General features: G+C 43.7%; 1 protein-coding gene across 2 annotated transcripts in view; it reads left to right on the forward strand.

The window, feature by feature from the left end:
• Window positions 1-24,463, forward strand: part of KIF5C (kinesin family member 5C) — a 208,058-nt gene that overhangs the window by 160,974 nt on the left and 22,621 nt on the right. For both annotated transcript variants that reach the window (XM_049887162.1, XM_049887163.1), the window contains 7 exons: window positions 4,773-4,961; window positions 9,652-9,769; window positions 12,190-12,266; window positions 13,331-13,440; window positions 15,390-15,491; window positions 15,708-15,768; window positions 22,834-22,905. In XM_049887162.1, the coding sequence (XP_049743119.1) occupies window positions 4,773-4,961; window positions 9,652-9,769; window positions 12,190-12,266; window positions 13,331-13,440; window positions 15,390-15,491; window positions 15,708-15,768; window positions 22,834-22,905 (729 nt within the window). The remainder of the gene's footprint in view (window positions 1-4,772; window positions 4,962-9,651; window positions 9,770-12,189; window positions 12,267-13,330; window positions 13,441-15,389; window positions 15,492-15,707; window positions 15,769-22,833; window positions 22,906-24,463) is intronic.

Consider the following 24,463-nt stretch of genomic DNA (forward strand, 5'->3'; position numbering starts at 1 on the left):
AGGGTTTATAGGGTTAACACCATTAAGCTCTAGGTTAGTGGTTTTACATTTGAGGATTTAATTTTTAGAAGCTCACATTGGTGTTAAGCAATAAAATTCTGACGTTGAGGTGATTAAATGGCCTTTGCAATATGAAGGTGGAGTTGATTTATGAGGAGTTGGCGCCTGCTGCTGATAACGAAAAAGGAGGGTATTTTTATGCTGTTTTAAAATAGAGCTGATGAAAAATGCTAATGAAATCAAGGAGTGTCTGGGTGCTTCAGCATTAAAAAAAGACTCTTTACCGTTGGGAATCTGAAGTATGATTGAGATTATTTTTACATACACAAATGGGTGTTTTTGAGATATTTTTAGATTCTAGACGTTGGGTGCCCTAGTTAATTTCATTGATAATTCTTACTTATGGAGCATCATATTCTTAATCATTGTATTTTTTTCATCTTCTTATGATTATGCTTTATTCATTAGGGTAATGAGAGCTGAAAGGAGTTGTGTGACTTTAGGCAAGTTCAGTTTGTTTCTCTGGGCTTTATTTTTCTAATTTATAAAATGACAAGATGAGCTGAGATAATCTCGAAGGTTGTCAGCTCAGAAATGCCATGATTTTTAAATATACTTCTGTATTTACTGTTATACCAAAAACCCAAACCTGTTGCCGTCAAATTGATTCCAACTCATAGTGACCCTATAGGACAGAGTAGAACTGCCCCATAGGGTTTCCAAGGATTACCTGGTGCATTCAAACTGATGACCTTTTCATTAGCAGCTGAGCTCTTAACCACTATGCCACCAGGGTTTCCATTTAATAGGTACAGGTAATTTTCTTTCTTTTTTTTTTTAAATAATTTTTATTGTGCTTTAAGTGAAAGTTTACAAATCAAGTCAGTCCCTCACACAAAAACCCATATACACCTTGCTACACACTCCCAATTACTCTCCCCCTAATAAGACAGTCTGCTCTCTTCCTCCACTCTCTCTTTTCATGTCCTTTTCGCCAGCTACTAACCCCCTCCACCCTCTCATCTCCCCTCCAGGCGGGAGATGCCAACATAGTCTCAAGTGTCCACCTGACAGGTAATTTTCTTGTTGATTAAGATTATTCAATTGATGTAATTCTTTTAATCTAAAAAAATGAGCAGATCAGTGAAACCTTTTTAAGTGATCTTATATTTGTGTTCCTAAAATTCAATTCAGGTCCCACAAGATTTCTGGTGGTAGTACACTGGGATGGGGGAAAAAGATGGTTGCTGGAGTCTCCATATGCCCTCGCTTCCAGGATATGACAGACCAAAAGAGTACTAGAGGATAGAATAACCCGTATTTTTCTAGCTCTGTCATGCCTTGAAACATATCCAGACTCAGGGCAATATTTTATTTAGTCAACAAAGCAAGATGAACTCAGTGTTGACTTTATGCAGGTCTGGTGGTGCCATGGTTAAAGTGTTTGGCTGCTAACAGAAAGGACGGTGATTAGAACCCACCAGCCGTTCTTCAGTCTGCTTCCACAGTGAAGATTATAGCTTTGGAAACCCTGTGGGGCGTTTCTCCTCTGTCCTCTAGGGCTGCTGTGAGTCAGAATTGGCTAAAAGGCAGTAGGTTTGTTTATTTGTTTTTAGTGAGTCTACTCTTCCTTTCATGTCCCTTTGTCATTGAGCTTACCCCAAAACTAAGATTCCCAGGAAGATACCCACAAACTGAATAGAAAGCTGAATTAGATTTACTGCCTAAATGTCTTCCAACCCATGACTTCTTTTAGTCTCATTCTGACTTTTAGGCCTTAGAATGTGATCAATCACCTCACTTATCTTTTGCTTGCCTTAGGAATAGCAATAGTTCCTCACATTGCACTCAGGAGACTTGGCGTGGGGTAAGTGGGGGTGACTCCTCCTATATAGGCAGGCTGGGGGGGAGGTGTGGCAACATTGGGCTTCCCTGTGATTTCATGGTGGTGCAGCCTTTCCTCCTGGGTTGGTTGTTGGTACTGGTTTGTGTAGTCTGATAGGCACTGCTGGAGGCAGTCAGAACCTGGGGAGAGCTATAAATAACATTTTAGCAGCAAATTATTTATTTATTTATTTTAAGTAACAGCATACTGGAAACTTTTGAACATTGAATGACTGACTACCTGTATGAACTCTGTAGTGGTAAGAAACCTCACAGTTAAAAACAATTTATTTGGAGTGTTTTTGTTTTCCCCCCATTAGGCATGGACTCAAAGTCTCCTGTAGACTTCCTAGGACAGGAGAAGATTTCAGAAGTTAAGATTCTGGTTTGGGGAAGACATGTCTAGCTCTCACTTTGGAGGAAGCCCATGCTTGTATATTTACTGCCTCCACCTCACATGGGTTATGAGTACAGGAGACCAAGTGGCTGACTCTAAGGACAGACCTGGAAAGAAAGGGTTCATTTCCTTCCCAGAGTGCCCTAGCTGTTGATTCAGCGATGTTTTCCCACTAGAAGCTCATGTAAGTTGTGAATTCCATGTGGAAGAGATGGATTTTTCTACAGAAGCTGCACGATATACTGGGTACATCTGGTCGGGTTAAAGAATGTGTTTCTCATCTCTGTTCCACCCTGGACCCGTGACAAAGGCAGAGGAACAAAGCTGAACGTGAAGATGGCTGGCTTTTCTCACCCATTATTTCTGTTTTGTTGAATTATAAAAGGAATGCAATGAAGAGTGAGCACTGCTGGTAGGCAAATCTTTGGTCAGAAGAGCCTCCATTAAGGTGGAGTGGGAAATGGATGCTTGTGGATTTCTTAACACAGAGTCTGCATTGTGTTGATTGATATTGGAGTCATTTAACAAATACTGTTGTTGAGTTCTGAGGGGAAGGGTGACATTACTTTAAAGGTGCTCCAAAAAATCCAAAAACTTGTTGCTGTCACTTCCAACTCACAGTGACCCTATGGGACACAGTAGAACTACCTCATAGGGTTTGCAAGGAGTGGCTTGGTGGATTCAAACTACTGACCTTTTTGGTTAGCAGCTGAGTTCTTAACCACTGTGCCATCAGGGCTCCTTAAGGGTGCTTGGCGCTGTCTAATGTGCTTCATATTTGCTACCAGTTTTCAGTGCTGATATTTTGATTACATTTTCTCAGCCCTCAAATGTTCACTAAAAAAATTGTATGTGATAAAATAATGACAGCAGTAATGACAGAAGTGGGCGGTTACAGTGTACTGTGGAACATCAAAAAGCCATAGTTGGAATATTGTCTTAGAATCAATGGAAGTCTTTATTCATAGGCTGGCTTCTGGACAGCGCTCTTTGTTTTCTCCTGAGGAGCTCGGCTGCCCTCTGGTGGCTATATTAAAATATGTACACAGTTACTTCGCTCATTTGGTTAGTTGCCCTTTGAAGCCAGGTTTTTATTTCAGTGAATGGATTTTTATCTTAAGTACCTTGCTTTAGTTTTTGTTTCCAGTAGAGCTCTGAAACTTAGAACCCAAATATGAAATCGTGCAGGAATGCTAGCTACCTGAATTTTCTATTCTAAAGGTGAATTTAGACTGTTCTTCCTAAAACAAAACCAAACCCATTGCCATTGAGTCGATTCTGACTCACAGTGACCCTATAAGACAGAGTAGAACTGCCCCGTAAGGTACCCAAGGAATGGCTGGTAGATTCGAATTGCTGACCTTTTGGTTAGCAGCCCATTGCTTAAACCACTGTGCTACCAGGGCTCCAGAATGTTCTTATATGATCTTAAATGATAAGCTAGATACATTTCTACTTGGAAAGGGCAAGCACATAGAGGCAAGGAAAAATAGATTGGTGGTAATGAAAATTCGTGCAGAAGGCCTTCATCAAGAGGGGCCTTTAGTAATGCCATATTCCTATTCATTAGATTTTCCATTTAATCGATGACTATGTCAAAAATCCTTTTTCTATTAATTCTTACAGAAACATATTTAAGACATTAGGCTACCTTTCTGCCTGAATGAACAGACTATAGAGAACATAACTGAAATTTTGATTTTTTGCAGGGATTCCAGGTTACATTTAGGAACTCCGGATGCACCATGACATTGTAGAGTTGTAAGACATTGAGTAGAACTTATATTGACCCTCAGATAACTTTTTGAAGTTAATCTTTTTTTTTTAATCCCCAAAATTTTTTTTTCTTTTAACCTCATCTTTTTTGTTTTAAAAATCAATTGTAATAGAAAATCTAGTTAATTATGCCCTAGTGGTGGCAAAACGGTTAAGTGCTCCACTGCTAATTGAAAGGTTGGCGGTTTGAACTCACCAGCAGCTCTGTGGAAGAAAAGACCTGGCAATCTGCTTTCATAAAGTTTATAGCCCAGGAAACCCTCCAGGGCAGTTCTTCTCTGTCCTCTAAGGTTGCTATGAATTGGAATTGACTCGATTGCTCACAATAACATATTTTGTAGCAGTTTTTATTTAAAGCTTCACCTGAGATTTCAGAGAACTTAGGGTTGAATTTATGGTTCCTTTTAGAGTTCCAGAAACCCTGGTGGCATAGTGGTTAAGAGCTATAGCTGCTAACCAAAAGGTCAGCAGTTCGAATCCACCAGGTGCTCCTTGGAAACTCTATGGGGTAGTTCTCCTCTGTCCTATAGGGTCATTATGAGTTGGGATTGACTGGACGGCAACGGGTTTGTTTTTTTTTTTGTTTTTAGAGTTCTATTTCAGCTTATGATCTTATGATCAGGAGTTCTTAACTGGAAACGCACAGGCCTCTTGAGGGTCCATGAGCCTCTGGAAGTTGTAGGCTGTGTTTGAGCATGCTCCCTCCTGTGCTCAGTTGGCAGATGTGAATGGAGTCATTGAAGAGGAGTTCACCATGGCCCGCCTGTACATCAGTAAGATGAAGTCGGAGGTCAAGTCCCTGGTGAACCGCAGCAAACAGCTTGAGAGTGCCCAGATGGACTCCAACCGAAAGATGAATGCCAGCGAGCGGGAGCTGGCAGCCTGCCAGCTGCTTATCTCCCAGGTGAGCCACCCTCCTCTCTTCACTCTACACCCTTGTCCTCCTGAGACCTGCTTGCTTCATGCTCTTACTGGTGCTGATGGGGAGGAATAGGGATATTTGATGGACTTCGCTTTGCATAAGACTTGTCCGTGGCCTCCTCAGGCGGTGACTGCTCAGATTTGTTCTTAAGGCGAGATTTTTGTTGAGTGAATTACGTGAATTACCTTGAGTCCCCCCACCCGCACCCCGTTGTTTTGTTTTTTAAATTGTGGTGAGATATAAAACAAAAAATTTGCCTTTTCAGCATTTTTTACATGTACAATTCAGTGGCATTAGTTATATCCACCCTGTTGGGCAATGATTACCACTTATCCCTTTTTAAATTTTCTCATCACCCTTCACAGAACCTCAGTGCCCCCAGGCACCTTTTTAAAGAATATATATATATATTCTTTAAATATAAATGGTGCATTTCTCTCTCTACATATACACACACACACACACACACACACACACACATACATATCGCTATGAATAGGAATCAACTTGACGGCCCTGGGTTATATAAATGAAGGGACAGGAATGGGTAGAATCTAAGATTCATAGAGTATTTAGATTTTGTCTGCTACGTATTTTCAAGTAAATTTCAGAAAACAGCAACCTCCTAATAGCTCAGGCAAGATTCCTTCATCTTTTAATCTTAACCACCGATCCAGTTTCATAGGGGAAAACAAACAACTATTACTACTAAAACACCTATTTGCCGTCAAACCGAATTCTGACTCATAGCGACGCTATAGGACAGGGTAGAACTGCGCATAGGATTTCTAAGGCTGTAAATCTTTACAGAAGCAGACTGCCCTATCTTTCTCCTGTGGAGCAGCTGGTGGGTTTGAACCTCCAGCCTTTAAGTTAGCAGCCAAGCACTTAAGCACGGTACTACCAGGGCTCCTGCACTACTGCTACCATTTAATTTAGTGTTTCCTTTGTGCCGTATGTTACGCTAAGCACTTTACATGCATTATCTCACTTGCTCTTCAAAGAATCCTGGTAGGTAGGTTTTATTACTGTTCCTGTTATTCAGATAAGGAAACTGAGACTTAGAGAGATTTAATGGACTGGCCAAAGGCACACAGCCAGTGGATGGTGTGTGAACCCAAAGCCCATGTCTTCCAGGAATTAACAAGGTCAAGGACACAGTTCATGCAGTCAATGAGGATGGCTGCTCTTCTTCCTCCTGAAATGGCATTTTCATTTTGGGAAGATGGTTTCAGGGCACAGCAGCCTAGTTTCTGGGCTGCACTGATATCTGAGCTTGGTGTTGGGGTTTGAGGTTTCTGTGAGTGGGCCACTGTTGCTGCTTACAGCCTTACACCATGCATTAAAACAATTGGAGGCATTTGTGGGTAAGAGGTACCAGCATGGATTGGTGCATCAAATAATACTGAGAGACAGAGAAAAGCAGGCTTCATTCTGGAATACTTCTAAACGTAATAACGTGTAATCATAGAAAAACCTCCAGTTTTCTTCTCTCCCACCATAAAATCTAGGGATGCAAAGGAAAACAATGCGGTTCCATTTTATAAGTAACACAACAGGCAAAAGTGTACTGAAAAGATACTATTCAGTGCTGGTGTGAGAGGGAAGTTGATATACTCAGACATTGTTGATAAAAGTGGAATTTGGTCAGTCCTTTTGCATAGCACCTTGGAAATTAAAAACAATAAAAAATGTAAGTATACTTTGGTTGAGTGATTTCACTTATGATATTTTTCCCTAGGAAATGATTAAAAATATTAAAAGCTTATATGCAAGATGTTGAGAGCATTATTATTTACATTATAATAAAAATAAACTACCCAAATATCTATTGATAGGCTGATAATATAAGTTGCTTGGAAGAATATTATGCAGCTGTTATAAAAAATTGATAAAACTTAACTACTTAGAAAGTATAATTATATCAAGCTAAGTGAAAATGGAAATGCTGCGTTATATCTATGCTGTGCTTTGCAACTTTGTAAAATATGTGTTCATATAGATAAGACCATGGATCTAGGGGGAGAAAGTACTTGATAGTATGGTTTATGGGAAAATTTACAGCATTTTTCTGGATTTGCTTGACTATTTGATATTTTTGTAATTGATAAAAATTGAGATGAATCATAAGCATTAGGGAACAGTGTCCCTAAAGTTCTGTTCTAGTGACCATTTTTCTTCTCTGATATCTACTTCACTGTTATACCAGTAATGTGTGCCCTGGGGCAGGCCTGCCTCTAATATTTGGAGACTGAGGCAAGAGTTCAAATAGAGGCCCTGTTGCCCTCAGTGTATCTGCCTTCTTTTTCCGCCTTGACATGCCAGCCTCCATATCCAGGCTCCCTCTGTACCCTCTGCAGACAGCTGTGCCAAGGCCATCTCTTGGGCCTGTAGGGGCACAAACTGATGAAAGAGGCAGTGCAGGCCCTGGAAGTGGCCTTGGGGCCGTTTGAGCAGGAGTTCCCCAGTCCTTAGTACCTGGAGTGTGATCTAGAAGTGGGATCCTGCCCAATGGGGTGGATCACAGGCAGAGGAGGGCCAGATTGAGGCGCTCTCTAAGTGGGGAGCCCAGGATTCAGAGTGGTACTGACTTTGAGTATATGAGATCAAAGTCAAGAATATTAGAGGATGTTTGGGTTAAAGAATACCTGTGTTGGAAGTAAGTACTCTCTACATTAGTAACAAGCATGGTTTTTCTTGGGTGCTATTTTGTACCCTGCTATACTTTACACAAAGCTAGAGCTTCAATAATTACTTCCTGGTGTTCAAAAGTAACAGAAACCATCATCAATTACTTTCTGACATGATGTAAGGAATGTACATCTGACAAAATATTTCCAACTAAAATTCTATCTTCATTGTTCACACTCCTCCTCTTCACCAGAAGTTATTCTTATAAAATGACTGCTCCCACTGAGTTGTATTTTCACGAGAAGTTATTTCCTTAGATTACAGTTTAGTCACCTAAATGTGACCTCTCCAGATCTGGATGGGGTAGTGTTCTGTATATTAGCCATTCGCCGATCAGTGGGTACTGCCCCTGCTCAGCCAAGGAGTTACCACTCATTTATTCATTCCACTAGTATTTATTAACCACTTATTATACGCCCTCATGAGGTCCCTGGTGGATCAAATGGTTTACACTCATCTACTAACTAAAGATTAGTGGTTTGGACTTATTCAGTGGCTCCATGAAAGGCCTGGCGATCTGCTTTCGTAAAGATTACAGCCAAGAAAACCCCCATGGAGCAGTGCTACTCTGTACCACATGGGGTCACCATCAGTTAGAATCGACTTGACTGTAACAGGTTTGGTTTTGGTTTGTATGCCCTCATGGAGCTGGGAGATGCAAAACAAGTAAACAAATGGATAAGATAAATCATATGGAAGTTAGGTGTTGCGACTGTTGGGACCAAGTGATAAGGAACCAGCCACAACAGTGACTGCAGGTGGGGAAAATGATAAATGCAAAGACCCTGAAATAGGAGTTGGTGTGTTTGCAGGACGGAAAAAGAAATAATATGTGAGCTGAGAAGACAGAATCTAGAGATGTTCGAAGAATGAAGCCCTCAGGCACAAGGCATGTTCCCAGCTGCTTTCTTTCCAGCGCATTCTGTTTTTTGATCTGGAGGAAGACCAGCTTGGGTTTTGGTATCTCACTTAAAGTGGAGGCGGGGAGGGGCGTGGCCACAAGTGGGGTCTGTGGGGAAGGAAGCAGAGGAGTACGCGGAAGAAACAGGACCGTCTTAGTTCACAGTCCTGAATCCCAAGCAAGGGTAGAGTGTGCCTCCATTTTGGGGGTGATATTAAAAAATGGGACTCAACAATTGGCATAATAAAATCTATTAAGAAAACATTCTTAATAGATTTTGGAGAGTGGTGTCTGGGATCTTAAACACTAGCAAGTGGCCATCTAAGATGCATCAATTGTTCTCAACCCACCCGGACCAAAGGAGAATGAAGAATACCAAAGACACAAGGTAATTATGAGCCCAAGAGACAGAAGGGGACACACAAATGAGAGACTACGTCAGCTTGAGACCAGAAGAACTAGATGGTGCTCGGCTACAACCGATGAGTACCCTGACAGGGAACACAACAGAGAACCCCTGAGGGAGCAGGAGAGCAGTGGGACGCAGACGCCAAATTCTCGTAAAAAGACCAGACTTAATCGTCTGACTGAGACTAGAAGGACCCTGGTGGTCATGGCCCCCAGACCTTCTGTTAGCCCAGGACAGAAGCCATTCCCAAAGCCAACTCTTCAGACAGGGATTGGACTGGACAATGGGATAGAAAAAGATGCTGGTGAGGAGTGAGCTTCCTGGATCAGGTGGACACTTGAGACTATGTTGGCATCCCCTGCCTGGAGGGGAGATGAGAGGGCAGAGGGGGTCAGAAGGTGGCGGAATGGACACAAAAATAGAGTGGAGGGAAGGAGTGTGCTGTTGCTTTAGGGGGAGAGCAATTAGGAGTGTATAGCAAGGTGTATATAAATTTTTCTACGAGAGACTTGATTTGTAAACTTTCACTTAAAGCACAATAAAAAGTTTTAAAAAACAGGACTCGAGCTTCTCCTCCATTGTATTTTCCCCTCAAGGCAGTCCCCAGGGAAGCCTGACTGACCACTCACTAGTCATTCACTCTTCCTTTTTATCTGTTTGCTTGTTGAAAGCATGAAGCCAAGATCAAATCTCTGACAGACTACATGCAAAACATGGAACAGAAGAGGAGGCAGCTGGAAGAGTCTCAGGACTCACTCAGCGAAGAGCTGGCTAAGCTCCGAGCCCAAGGTAAATATTTGACTTTGCAGATGTCACACTCTTGGCCTAAACCAGATACTTTCTAGTTGGCCGGAGTCTGAATGTTTAGTTTTACTCAAAGCATTTCTAGGTCTACTGAGCAATGGCATAATTGAAAAAAAAAAAGAGAGAGAGAAGAAATCTCTAGAAGACTGCTCCCACCCTGGATCAGCTCTGCTTCCCATTCTCTCTTGGTCCACTCAGTTGCCCAAGTCAGAATCCTCCCTTTCCCCACCCCCTGCATCCAGTCAGTCACCAAGGCCTGTCTCTTCTGCCTCCAGGTGCTCTGCTCATTCTGCTTAATTTGTGTCTTTATTGCCAGTGCCCAGGTTAATTAAGATCTCCTTCAGTCTCTCTGTCTTGCCTGGGTTATGGTTACATCATCCTATCTAGGCGCCTTGCCTAACCCTCTTCCACACTGCCCCCCGCCCCCAGTCTTCTTTAGTCCAGCCACTATGCTGCATCCCAAGGGATTATCCTAAAATTTAAATCTTATGTGTTGAACTCCATGCTTCTAACCCTTCCACGACAACCCACTGCTCTTAATATCTTAATACAAAGTCTGAAATTCTGCAGTGGCTTACCTGGCACCTTCCACCCTCTGAGCAAGCTCTTCCCTTTGCCAGGCAGCCTCCTCACCCCCTTAGCTTAGGAAGGGTCTGGCACACAGGAAGTACACAATAAATAGAAGTAGAAATTGAAGAGAGTTGACTAGAAATGTAGAAACTGGAACAGGAGGACTAAGGATGTATGTGTTGTGGTGAAACCAGGACACACGTGATGGATTGCAATATAATTGGTTACAGTACTTTTAGAAAGCAATTTGGCAATACTGATTCATAATTGTAACATTGCTCACATCCTTTGATCCTCAAATCTTAAATATGCTTTGTGAAATTATTTATATTAGAAAAAAAAGGAAGCCACCTAAATGTCCAGCAGTTAAATAGATTATGGTACATTGTTTAATAGGGTATTTTTTTCCATATTAGAGGTGAAATACATCAAGTCTATGCAGCAATGCTTGTGATACAATAGTAGATTAAAAATCATAATACGTAATTCCTATCTTTGCTCTGGTTCTAACAATTAAAAACTAATGTGTGCTTGTGTTCCAAGGCCTAGAAATTTAACATTTAAAATGAAAATGGTTCTGAGAGGGTAGTAGCATTGGTGATGATGTTCGCCATTTTTATTTCCTTTGTTGTTGTATAGTTATTTTTCAATAAATAAATTTTATTTTAAATGCCAAGGCAAATTAAAGAAAGAGAACATACCCACCCCTTTGCAACATATTCCTCATTGGTAACGAATGTTCGGAATCTAGTACTCCACCAGAAACTTGACATGGAAAAGAATTGTTCCGTCTTCTAAGGGCTCTGCAGTGGTGCCTCTGAGTAGAAATAAAACAGAGGTGAGGAGACCTGGAATACAGTGGAACAGACTACAGAGAAAATGTAATGGATTTAAGGATTTAACGTCACTGTTTTAAATGATTTTGCCTTCTCCACTCCCCAATTCAGGGAGCCCTGGTGGCACAGTGGTTAAAGCACTCAGCTGCTTACTAAAAGGTCGGCAGTTGCAATCCATCAGCTGCTCCATGGGGGGAAGATGTGCCATTCAGCTTCTGTAAAGATTTATAGCCTTGGAAACCTTATGGGGCAGCTCTACTGTGTCCTGTGGGGTCGCTGTAAGTCAGAATCAACTGTACAGCAGTGGGTTTGGTTTTGGACTCCTCATTTCATCCCGGCTGCCCATTGGACTATGCTAAGGGTGTGCCATTGACCAAGACTACGCTGTGACTGGCGTCCCCAAGAGGTGTATGATGCAGCAGCCCTCCCCAAGCATGGGGCGTTCCTCTTTAATCGTGAAAGTTGTTTTCTATTTCTTGCTCTTATCATTAGATTACATTTTCCTGCTCTGGGTTCTTAGGGAATAAGCAGCTTACCCATGGGAGGTAAATTAGCTCTTCGTGGAACTCTAGTAGAGGCATGAATCCAGATGCCACCTAACATTTGCATGGTGCTTTATAATCTACTGAGCACATTTAGGTACATTACCTCAGGTGTCAAGCAGAGGCCAGTCGTCCAAGAGGTGAGGTGATTGTCGAGCCAGGGCGCGGTTCTAGGTTCAACTGCTTTGAGTCAGCACCTTTCCCACTGTAATCCCCACTCTCACCAAAGGACTCTGATCCAGTGGACAGCAGCAGTGTTACAGTGAAGCAGTGTTACAGGAGTGGTCAGCCTTGGTTTTAGCCAGTCTGTCACTAGTAGACCTTTTCCTTTATATGCTGTGGTTGTAATTATTGATCTAAGTTGATGTTGCACTCCGTTGCTGTTTTTTCAAAAAATTTTACTTTTGAGTGAGTTCTGCCAGTTAAATCTTAAATCATTATTTAAAATTTAAAACAGAAAAAATGCACGAAGTCAGCTTCCAGGACAAGGAAAAGGAACACCTGACGCGGCTGCAGGATGCTGAGGAAATGAAGGTGTGTATGGCGGCCCCTTCCACAAGCCCAGCCTGCATTTGGACTGGCATTTCTTGTTCTTGGAAAATCTGTCCCCATCAGAGATGTGTATGGCAGGAGGGGGAGGGACCCTGCTTGGCTATCCGAGCAGTCTCAGAGTGTGGCCTGGCTTAGAAACGAGATAGAAAGATGTGACAGTCCAGAAACCTGAGAGGTCTCTAGATAATGGTTCTGTTGCATTAGCACCTTTTCTCCAACATACCTGATGAGTAGGAGAAAGAGCAGTGCCCCACAAATTACTGCATGGGCCACGTTGTCAGGGTTCACTCCTTTGAATGGAAGAAAACATCGCCCCTCTCCACCTTTTAAAATATAAACCCCAAGTCTTTGTTTCCATCTTAAACATAGCGATCTTTATTTTGGTCCCTTTTCAAACAGCAAGGGAAAAGTAGGAAAAAGATGAGGAAATAAGTTCCCGAGGTGATTAAAATCGGGATATGAAGAAATGTAGAATTTTGATACATTTTAGGCAAACTTCAAGCTTTATTGAATGAAAGCCCATAGTTCAAAGTAATGCCCACATGCGTGACCCTGCTCCAGCCTTGATGGGCCTTGCTTCTAATTTCAAAGCACTTTGGTGGGAAGGTCTTCGTTGAATCTCAGCATAAATCTCTGCATTCAGCAGGGTGTGAACCTCAATTTTACAGACAAGGAGCTGCGACTCACACAGGTTACATGGCTGGTCTGAGGCCACCTGGGTAGTATGAGGTCCTTGCCCTCTGATTGACCTGGCTAGAGAGGCTTTGTGGCTCAGGTGAGCTGCAGAAGGTCAGAGAATAACTTCTTATTTAATCAGTGCACTAATTTGCTCCAAGGGGCCACTCAACTTTATAACCGCTCCTGTGTTTGGATGTCACAGTAAAGCAAGGCTGAATTCTGGGAGCACGAGGGCCAGAAATGGCCTCAGTTTGGGGTCCAACATCCAAGGGACATGGGGTAGAAAGTGGAAGCAGATCCAGGGCTTGTCACAGGGTGGGCTGAGTGCCAGTGAGAGGATGACACATATTTCTTGGCTCGGGTTGCAGAAGGCACTGGAGCAGCAGATGGAGAGCCACCGGGAAGCTCACCAGAAGCAGCTGTCCAGACTTCGAGACGAAATAGAGGAGAAGCAAAAAATCATTGATGAGATTCGGGAGTGAGTTGGCATGGGACTGGGGGAGGGCATGTCTCAGGCCACCCAAAAGGGCATGGCCTTTAGCTGAGGGCCCTGCCCTCCTTCCCCTGTGGGCTCTGCGCCTTGCCCTCCTGTTGACCCAGTGGGCTTGGCGCTCTGTTCCTGAGGTCTGTTCTCCCATCTGGAGCGGAGCCTCCCTGGGATCTGGTATGGCAGGTGGCAGGCGGGCCCAGCTGCCCTTCCTAGTCCCCATGGGACAGGGTCCAGGGTCATGCTGATGAGTCAGCTGGGCAGACACTTGCCCCAGAAAAGGGGGAGACTGGATCAAAAGATGAAAAAAACAAATTGTTTCTGATTCAGGGGTTCTAATAGGTTAATAAATACGCCAGAGAAGACAGCTAGCTGCTGCCTCCTCCTCAGCCCACCACACACACGCTTCTTGCACAATCAGAGCCGCTTGGCCGTACTTGTGGACTTCATAGTGGCCTACCCATCACGTACCTGCAGCACCGCTGCCAAGGGGGCATCCGGAGCGCTGCTGCCAGGAGGGCTCCCATTTTCGTTGGACTCACAGCCCTCTGCTCTGTAACGGCTTCTCCCGTCTCTTACCTCCCACCTTACTGGCCACACTCAAGTCACCCAGCAGGAAGGTGCCTTAGGGGCTCCTCTTCTGAGGCTTCTTAGCGTTTTGTGCCATGGATTCCCTCGGCAGTCTCCAAAATGCCCGCTTCAGAATAATGTTTTTAAATGCCTACAACATAGGATTATAAAGAAACCTAATTATATTGAAATACAGTTCTAACCACTGACCCCTCTGGGATCTAGACTGGAAGTCTAGGTCCTTCCCACCCAGTTTTGAAGATGAGGAAACATTTCTACGTGGGAAGCAAGGTTGAATGATTAAGGTCACACAGCTGAACAGGAATCAAACTGGAGTTAAATTCTCCACACTACTGATCCAAATCTCTTTCCAGTGTACACGAGCTGCTCCCACAGTGTATTTGCATTTTAAAGAGCAGACTGATAACAGAAGCAAAAGTCTATATGGGTTTTTTGGGGCTCTAGCATTTTTTTTTTTTTTTAGCATAGTCCGCCAAAGTAAAAGATTTAACATCTTCTCTTCCTGTTCTCCTTCTGGGCCACTCCCATTCTACCTCCTATGTTATATTTTCCCCTTCAAGCTGGTCTCGTGCTTAATCACCCTCAAAATGTTTAACTAGACGGGGTAGGGGAAGAGGGAAAGAAGGAGGATTGATGAGAGAATTAGTGGGTGGGAAAGCTTCCTTCCCAGTGCCTTTCAAATGGACTCTGGTTTTCCTTCATATTGTGTGTAATTTGTTCCTTTACAGTCACTGAGGCACGGCCACACAAAAGCTTTTCTAAGTGCTGGGCTGATGCAGACGTCAGCTGAGCATCCCCAGCCAGGTGGCGAGTTTCTCCTCCTCTCTATACCACCTCCTCGAGGGCTCCTCAGAGCGGGAACTGCCCCTGTGTCAATGAGGGAGTTGAGATGATTCTGAGAGATGATTTTCAAAATTGAGACCAGAACTTGGGGCCAGAGAGGAAGGGAAGGTTGAGATGGCCGAGTATGGTCACCTGCCAACATGGGAGTGCCTGACATGGACTGATCAGAGGAAGCTGAATTCTTCCAACAGGGCCTCTCATTCTCTGGTTTAAAGTATCAGCCCTTTTCCTGTTTCGTTATTTTTCCCCTGAAGCTCTTGTACAAGCAAACTATAAATACATTCTCAAAGCCTACGCTTCATGCCTTCAGATGTTCCCCAGAAATTAGTTTTCACTTGGGCAGGGAGGAAGCAGTGAGGTTGTTCTCTGATCTTGCAAAGTCCTCCAGAATTGCCGCCTTTATTGCACAGAACTAATGGGGTTGGAACAGAACTCGTTTTTTTCAGTTGGGTGGCTCAGAATTTCAGGCTGATGTTGAATGTATTGCTTTTTCCTTTCAATTTCAGTTTGAATCAGAAGCTGCAACTGGAACAGGAGAAGCTGAGTTCCGATTATAACAAGCTGAAAATAGAGGACCAGGAGAGAGAGATGAAACTGGAAAAGCTCTTGTGAGTACAGTTTAAATATTTCCTCAGCTCTGTAGCATCCCTGTGAGATCCTTTGTCATTCAGAGGTCCACACAGCCTGGTTAGATTAGGCTAATTTAAAAACAGATAATGGGTGTCTGATTGTGCCAGCTGTTTTGTTGATTTATCTGCAGATGCAAATGGTGTGAATAACTCTGATTCTTCTTTGAGGGATTATGATTCCTTTTTGTTTTGTAGATTGCTCAATGATAAGAGGGAACAAGCCCGAGAGGATCTCAAAGGGCTGGAGGAGACAGTGGTATGTGAAAGTCAAGATGTTTCCCAACTCATTTTTAGTCTCAAAGACTGGATTACTCTATGATTTGTTTATTCTAAGGTTTTATCTGGCAGTATCTCATGTATCATTTTAGACATAAAACATACCCTTTAGACATAAAAACAGGAGTTAGAGAATTTTTTTTCCCCAGGTCTTGATAAAATGTTGTCGTTGTTGTGTACCGTGGAGTCAACTCCTACTCATGGTGAACCACTAAGACAGAGTAGAACTGTCCCGTGTGGTTTCCTAGGCTGAAATCCTCACAGGAGCAGATCGCCAGGTCTTTTCTCCCACTCAGCGACTAGGTGGGTTTGAACTGCCATCCTTTCAGTTATCAGCTGAGTGCTTAACTGTTGTGCCACCATACCACCAGGACTCCTTTTGATGGAATGATTAAGCATCAATCAATCCCTGGTCAAACAGCCACTACCCTGGAGTACCAAAGTGAGAATTGACTGAATTCCTAATCAATGGCTTTGCACTTTGTGACATCCAGCAGGGATGTGTTGAGCACCTTCGAAGCACTAAGTTCCAGCACTCTTGGGTTGCATCAGTATACAACCGCGATTAGATCCTGGCCATCAAGAAGAATACATTATTGAGATAAACCATAAAGAAGCAAATCCTGTGCTGTGTTAGAAGGTTATAGAAAGTGCAGAGATTGGTGGTTGGGGGAGACCCCATGGAGGAGGTAACAGTGAAGCAGAGACTTGAAGCAGGTAAAGGAGCGGGGCATGAGGGTGTCTAGGGGAGGAGCATTCCAGGGAGAGGGAACAGCTTGTGCCAAGGCCCTGAGGTGAGTCCATGCCTAGCATGTGGAGGGGCAGCAGGAAGTCAGCATATCTGCAGCTGAGTGAGTGAGGGGAACAGGAGCTTGGGAGAGCAGGATAAAGGCAAGAGAGGTGCAGGTCAGGTAGGGCCTTGGGGCAGAGGAATGACAGACCCTGCTTACCTCTGAAAGGCTCCTGGGTTTTCCAGTGAAAACCTGTTTGGTTTTCCCTATCCTGAATTCATTGGCTTTACCTCCTCTGGTTGGTACCCACTTTGGTGCTCTGGAGGATGTCAGCCTGGCCCCAAGGGCCCTGGGAGCCCTTCACAGTGAACTCTGGTCATACCACACAGCCAGCATTTTTAGACAGACTATCCCAGCATCACCTGTTTATCTGGTGAGAACATATCCAGTCATCTTCACAGGATACAACAACAGGGAGAAACTGTTTAGATGCAGTCGTACATTTTAATTCCATTTGTCTTGGTTTCCTAGTGCTGCCTTAACAAAATATACCACGAGTGATGACTTTAAAGAACAGAAATTTATAGTCTCACAGTTTGGGAGGCTAGCAGTCCAGATTCAGGCCATGCCTCTAGGGGGCGGTCCTTCAATGTTGGTAGTCCCATAAGGTCCTTGGTGTTCCTTGGTATTCCTTGGTATCTTCCCCCTGTGTGTCTCTTTGTGTCTATTCTGCTTTTTAAAAATAACTTAGAAATAATTAGATTTAGGATCCACCATGGCCTCATTAATATAACAACAACAACAACAACAAAACCCATTGCCGTCGAGTTGATTCCAACTCATAGCAACCCTATAGAACAGAGTAGAACTGCCCCATAGAGTTTCCAAGAAGCACCTGGTGGATTTGAACTGCTGACCTTTTGGTTAGCAGCCATAGGTGTTAACCACTATGCCAACAGGATTTCCAATATAACAAAAGAAAAACCCTATTTTCAAATAGGATTATTCCATAGGACCAAGACTTCCATAGATATTTTGGGGGGGGGGGGTACAGTTCAATCCATACTATCATTCATATGTCACATGGATTGGTGTGTGACTGGCCTGTTCCCAAGAACCTGATGACTGCACCAAGCCCTGTCATCTACCTACAGCTGTAGGCCAGACCCAAGGCTGGCACTCTGTCCCCTGGATCAGTGTTAATTGCTCCCCAAAGCCAAGTAAAGGAATGAGGACTCAAGCCATTATGGACACAAGTAAGATGGCTAAATTGAAAGGAAGTTAGGTCTTTCGAGCATGGTAAAGAAGACTGTGGAGAGGGCAGCTGTAGGGGAAGCAGAAATGAAACCAAAAAATTTCATATATCTATCTTCATTTGGAAACCCTGGTGGCGTAGTGGTTAAGTGCTACGGCTGTTAACCAAAGGGTCGGCAGTTTGAATCCACCAGGAGCTCCTTGGAAGCTCTATGGGGCAGTTCTGCTCTGTCCTACAGGGTCGCTATGAGTTGGAATCGAGCCGACAGCACCGGGTTTGGGTTTGGGTTTGGTATCTTCATTTACATCTAAACCCTGGTGGTGTAGTGGTTAAGAGCAACGTCTGCTAACCAAAAGGTCGGCAGCTTGAATCCACCAAGCGCTCCTTGGAAACTCTATGGGGACAGTTCTCCTCTGTCCTTTAGGGTTGCTGTGAGTTAGAATCGACCTGACGGCAACCGGTTTCGTTTTTGGATTTTTATTCCCAGAGAAGTAATACCCGAAATTGTTATAAAAATTCAGAAAAATATTGAATATTAAAAATTTACTATACTTCTGCCAGCCAGAGATAAATGATATTTGAGTATCTTTTCGTCCTTTACACATATGAACTCTTGCGCATGCTCCTTCACCCCAGCCATACATGCACTTTCACACTCTCATGTGCTCACTTATGTAGACATTCACTCTTTTACCTTTCTCTGTCACACAGAACTCACTCAGGTACACTCAGTCATTCACTATCACTCATTCATTAACACACACTGAAGCACACATACCATCCCACTTTCACTCATGCACACTCAACTTACAACTCACTCATATACATCTCCACACAAAATGCTCACAGTCACTCTCACACACACAGTCCCTGACTTTCATGTTCTACCTCTGCATTCATCTACACACTCACACCTGTACTCACACACCTGTACTTACTCTCACACACGTACACACACACATTCATCTTTGCTCACTTAGTACACTTCCGTAACACATTGGTACATTCACTAATGATCATTCACACTTTCTCACTTGCACACACTTTTTGGCTTGCGTAGTCACTCTCATGCACTCATTCACTCCCACTCTTGCTCACCCTCAACTTACACATTCACTCAACACACTCCTATTCCCACACTCACCCGTATACCCTCATCAGTCAGTACACCCCCTCTAACACTCACATGCAGTCACATTCTCACACTTAACATTGACCATCCACGCTTAGTTGCTCACACCCTTATTGCTCGCTTACGCGTACACACACGCTCACATATATACTAACATGCACTTTCTCTCAGACTCTCACATGCTTTTTCTCACACTCACAAGTGTGATATATAAAGGACATTTAATCAATCTTTTTGCCTTTTTTAATGTTTGGAATACTTCTGTGGAACATATTTCCTCACTGGCTTCCTCGTATCTATCCACTCATTGTTTCTCCCTCCCACACACTCGCTCACATCCCACACTCACACATACCCTCATTCGTCTCCACCCTGCACTTGCACTCACTCTCACGTGTCTCCTTGCACACTTGGTTACTCACACACATGGACTGACATGGTGACTCTCACCTTCTGTCTCTCACTCACCTCCCATATGCAGCACATACACACAGCACACACAGACACGTGCACACAACAGACACACACACATTCTAAAAAGTCAAGATTGGAACCCTACAGTGTATACATGGATGTTGTCACTGAACCTTAGACCAGAATCCTTCCCGAGCCACCAGTGGTTTTCAGAAACAGACTGACAGTCCTAGGCTGACTGTTCTTAAACCCTCCTTAGCTCAAGGCTTGCCCTCCTTGAGGGTCTGGGTGAGGGAGGGAAGGGAATGGAACCTGCCCTTTGGAGGCTGAAGTCTATGGATCCCCTCTTGGGGGATGTTGGAAAAGGCCCACAGGTTGTGGAGGGCCAGCTTGCTTTAATGGTCTGTCTGCTGAAGGATACCTTGCCTGGGCTCCCATGACTGGACCTCCCTGGCCCCATCCTCACTGTCTGCTGTGACAGCAGGCAGAGCCCTGAGCTTTTCATGAAGGACAGAACTTATGAAGGGGAAAGCTTTGAGGGAAGCAAGTGACGGAGCAGAATAATGAGTATGATGGAGGGTTCATTGATGTGGGAAGTCAGGTTGCAGTTGTCCAAGCATATCTGTACATGAAGATAAGTTACAAACTAATTTAAAGATCTCCAGCTGCCCCTTGCAAGCTGTTTATCGTTGAATCCACCTAAAAACGATGTGCAGTAATATCTGTGCCCCGCCCTATGTCTTGTCTCAAAAAAAAAAAAAAAAAGAGAGAAAGTTTCCAAACTTAGGACTCCGATATTATATGGTACGTACAGGGCCCAAGGAAGTGCCTGGCCCTTTGACAAAGCTCGTGTGTCTTCTCTTATTTCTGTTTGTTATGGTGCTTTTTTTCATTCTCAAAATACTAGTTGTGATTACGGTTCAGTCAGTAATAGACTTACTGAAGCAGGAGTGGCTGCAGGCCTTCAGGAGTAGGTTAGAGAACTGTGCTTCCCTTGGGCAGAGGCGGGGGTGGCGGGGGGACCAGCGTGTCTACATACCTGTGAGCACTAGCTGCTGCCCTCTGCCTGCTTTGGAAAGTGGCCAAGCCTTGGACAGGTGCTGTGTGCACATTATTCATAATAACAGATTCATGTGGCTTCCTGCGGAAAGTAATTTACCTCATCCAAGGATGCAGTTGACTTCAGGTGCTTCTTGTTTCAACACAGAATTGGAACCAGTGATAATAAGACCTTAAATTAATATAGAAGCTTAATTCCAAGAAACTTAGTGTTCCTGTCACTTTATAGCCTGTGTTTGTTTCTCTCTCTCTCTCTGTCTTTTTTTCCTGTCAGCAGATGTGAGCTGCACCCCTTGACATTCTGTGTTAGAGTAGGCCAATCTAGACAAATTGAAAAGGTCAGATGCAGGGTTTATCTTTCTCTTCCTCCTTTCTGGGAAAATATTTTGCAAGAAATTAACCATATCTCTTGTAGTAAATACTTGGAGACTTGAATGGAATGAAATCTTTTGACTTTGCAATCTTGTTAACCAAGATCACCGGGTTTGGCTGAGGACTTTTTCTCGGCAATCCAATTCCTAAGGGTTCATTTGTAAAAAATAATCCAAAATGAAGGAAAAAAATGCCCCCAAGAAATTAATTTCAGGACAGTTATAACGACAACAACAAAAGGAAACAAGAAATGCCTGATGGAGAAATGGTTAAGTCAAATATGATACACATATAATAATAACGTTTATTGGGAGTCCCTTGGCTGCTAACCAAAAAGTTGGAGGTTCAAGTCCATTCAGAGGTGCCTCAGAAGAAAGACCTGGCTATCTACTTCCAAAATATCAGCCATGGAGCACAATTCTACTCTGACACACATGGGGTCACCATGAGTAGGAGTCAGCTTGGTGGCAACTGGTTTTAATGTTTATTGAACACTTACTATGTGCCAGGAACTGTTTATAACAGTTTTATTATAAGAATCATCTTGTTTAATCATCACAGCAACACCTCCGAGGTAACATACTTTTACTCATGTTACAAATAAAAATAAGGCAGAGAAAGGTTAAATAATTTGCCCAGGGCTACCCAGGTGAAAAGTGGCAGAGCCAAAGCAATGGACCAAAGCCTGTGCTTTCTAACTGCCTCATCCACAACCGCAGGGATGTCAAGTATAGGAACATCTGAACCTGGGCCAGCAGGGGGCGTAGGAACATGAAAAATGCCAGTTCGTTAGGGCAGGAGGAAGTGCGGCTACCTTTTTAATTTAAACTTGTTGGTATTTGTATGGTAGCACCACCAGCTAGGTGGTTTAAAACAACAGAAGTGTATTCTCTCACAATTCTGGAGGTTAGAAGTCTAAAACCAAGGTCTCGAAAGGGTCGTGCTCTCTCCAAAGGCCCTGGAGGATAATCTTTCCTTGTCTCTTCCAGCTCTGGTAGCCCCAGCATTCCTTGGTTTGTGGCAGTATAATTCGTCTCTGCCTCCATCTTCACATGGCTTCTTCCCTCTGCAGCAGTGTCACTGTTTTCTTCTAAGGATATCTGTCATAAAGAAATTCGTTGTTGTAGTTGTTAGGTGCCATCGAGTTCATCTTGACTCATAGCGACCCTGTGTGACAGAGTAGAACTGCCCCGTAGGGTTTTCTTTGCTATAATCTTTAGGGAAACACATTGCCAGGTCTTTCTTCTTCGGAATGGCTTGGTGGGTTCAAACTGCCAACCTTTGGGTTAGCAGACAAGTTCTTAACCATTGCACCACTGGAGATCCTTATAAAGAGATCAGGGCCAACCCAGAGCTACGATGAGGTATAGCTGCTAACCCAAAGGTTGGCAGTTTGAATCCACCAAGCAGTTCCACAGGAGAAAGACTTGGCAATGTGATTCCCTGAAGATTACCGCAAAGAAAACCCTATGGGGCAGTTCTGCTCTCTCACACGGGGTCGCTATGAGTTGAACTCGATTCAATGGCAATAGATTTGGCTTTTTGGTTTAATTCCTACTAATTACATCTGCAAAGACCCTATTTCCAAATAAGATCCCGTTCTGAGATTCTAGGGGTTAGGACTTCTGCATTACCTTTTTTGGGGGGACGTAATTCCACCTATAATGGTATTATATATAATGTTTATGTGATAAAGCAAAGACGAGAAAAAAGAAATCCATTCCGATATAACATAGCTGAAAAGGAATTTTTGTGAGAAAACTTAGAAATTTTTGTGGTTGAGGGAAAAAAAAAAATTGGCTCCATGTAGAGCACAGCAAACGAGCAGACTTTGTTTAGCTCACAGGCCATTGTTCAGGTTCCTGGTCTGCACCTTGCTGTGCTCCTGATAATGAGGCTGAGGTGGGCACAGAGGGTGTGGGGCGAGGGGGCAGGTGAGGGGAAACCTCACGGCGGGTTTGCAGAGCGCGAGTACAGACTGCTGGGGGTAATGACCTTGTCCCAAACATATCATAAATTTAATGTGATTGGGGTTACTGGGTTTCCCTGACTTAAGTGGCTTTTTAAAACTCTTTTTTCCAGTCTAGAGAACTGCAGACGCTTCATAACCTTCGCAAACTCTTTGTCCAGGATCTGACCACCCGAGTTAAAAAAGTGAGTCCTGTTTTGTCTGAATGAGATTGACTGAGAAGAAAATAAAAAGAGAGTCAGAAAGAATCATTTTCCTGTTGAAATAGCACTTGCTTAAGTAGGGATTGGTTATACTTAAAAATTAATTACTTCATGCCAGAGAATGTTATTAAAACAATGTGCTGGAGGCAAAAAATACTTGGGGACATTTTCCCGACTGATTCTTCCTTCTTAGAAAAAGGAAGTTACAATCTTTTTTTGGCCTTCATTTCAAATTAACAAATGTTCATCTGACCCTACTGTGATAATGCAGGAAAATACAGAGGGGCCACATCAGAGAGCGTTGTCCTGAAGCCTGGTGAGCGAAGCTGGATGCCTAGAGAAGTTAGACAGTGGAGAGCCTGCACAATTGTCTGTTAGGAGGTCACTGTGGGCTAGGTCATAGTTCACAAAGCAGTTAACATCTGCTCTCCTCAGCAGTCATGTGAGTGGTTCTTAAGATTCTTGTTTTACAGGCGAGATAGGCTCAAATGTTAAATAACGTACCAAAGGTCGCACAGCTAGGAAGAGCCAGAGATAGGATTTGAATACAGATCTGCGCGACTTACTGAGTCTGAGCTTCTTTGGTTCTCATGACACGCACAGTGATCTCAGAAAGACGCAATAAGTGCAAATCCCCAGAGCAGCTTACAGAGGCTTCAGGAATGAGTAAGAGATGAAGGCAGCCAGGAAAGTACTCTTTCAAAATATTTAAAAGCGATAGATGAGGAGCAAATGGGGCCATATCTACAAGTATAATAGGACTGGAGGAAGATGTGTTTCAGAAGAATGTGTGTGTGTGCATGTTTATGTATGTTTGTATGTGCATGTGTGTGCACATGTTTGCGATGTGTGCATGTATGTTTCTGTGTGTGCGTGTGTGTGTGTAGGAGCCAAGGGAAAGAGTATGTAAAGTATATAAAAGAGAGGAGGTGATTGATGGGGTATGGTTTGAGAGGGGGCAGAGGAAAGAGCAATGATGGATGCATTAGGTGTGGTAAGGAGAAGGGGCACATTTTCCTCAGAGGGAGGAGTGTGCATGGAGAAGTCAAGATGGAGACGTTTGCAGGGAAATACGTGACAGTGGAAAGAAGTTGCATCTGATGACTTTGATCTTCTCAGTTAATGTGGAGGCTCGGTCGTCAGTGGAGAAGGAGGGAAGAGAATGGGGAGCCCAAGGAGACTAGAGAGGCTCAGATAGCTGCGATGGGGAATTTGCTAGGGATGAGGCCAAGGATTGCTGGGCAGTGTGTCAGCTGCGCGTCAGAAGCATGGATTTGGAGTGGCCCCAGCAGGATGGTTCTACTGAGTTTTGAAAGCCAGGCAACATCATAAAGAAAGGAGGCAGAGAATGCTGGGAGGTTTCAAGGCCTGAGTGGCACCGGTCAAGCAGGTAGATAGTGACCACAATCATCAAAATCCCTGAAGCCATAGCAGAGGTGATGGAAGGGAGACTGGAAAAGGAGGGACCTGAGCAGAGATCGTGACAAAGACCAAAAAGCCTTAGTCAGAGGGAGACCATAAGGACTCTGTGGGCCGAGGG

This window comes from Elephas maximus, chromosome 6 (genome assembly GCF_024166365.1).
Source record: "Elephas maximus indicus isolate mEleMax1 chromosome 6, mEleMax1 primary haplotype, whole genome shotgun sequence".
Lineage (NCBI taxonomy): Eukaryota > Metazoa > Chordata > Mammalia > Proboscidea > Elephantidae > Elephas > Elephas maximus.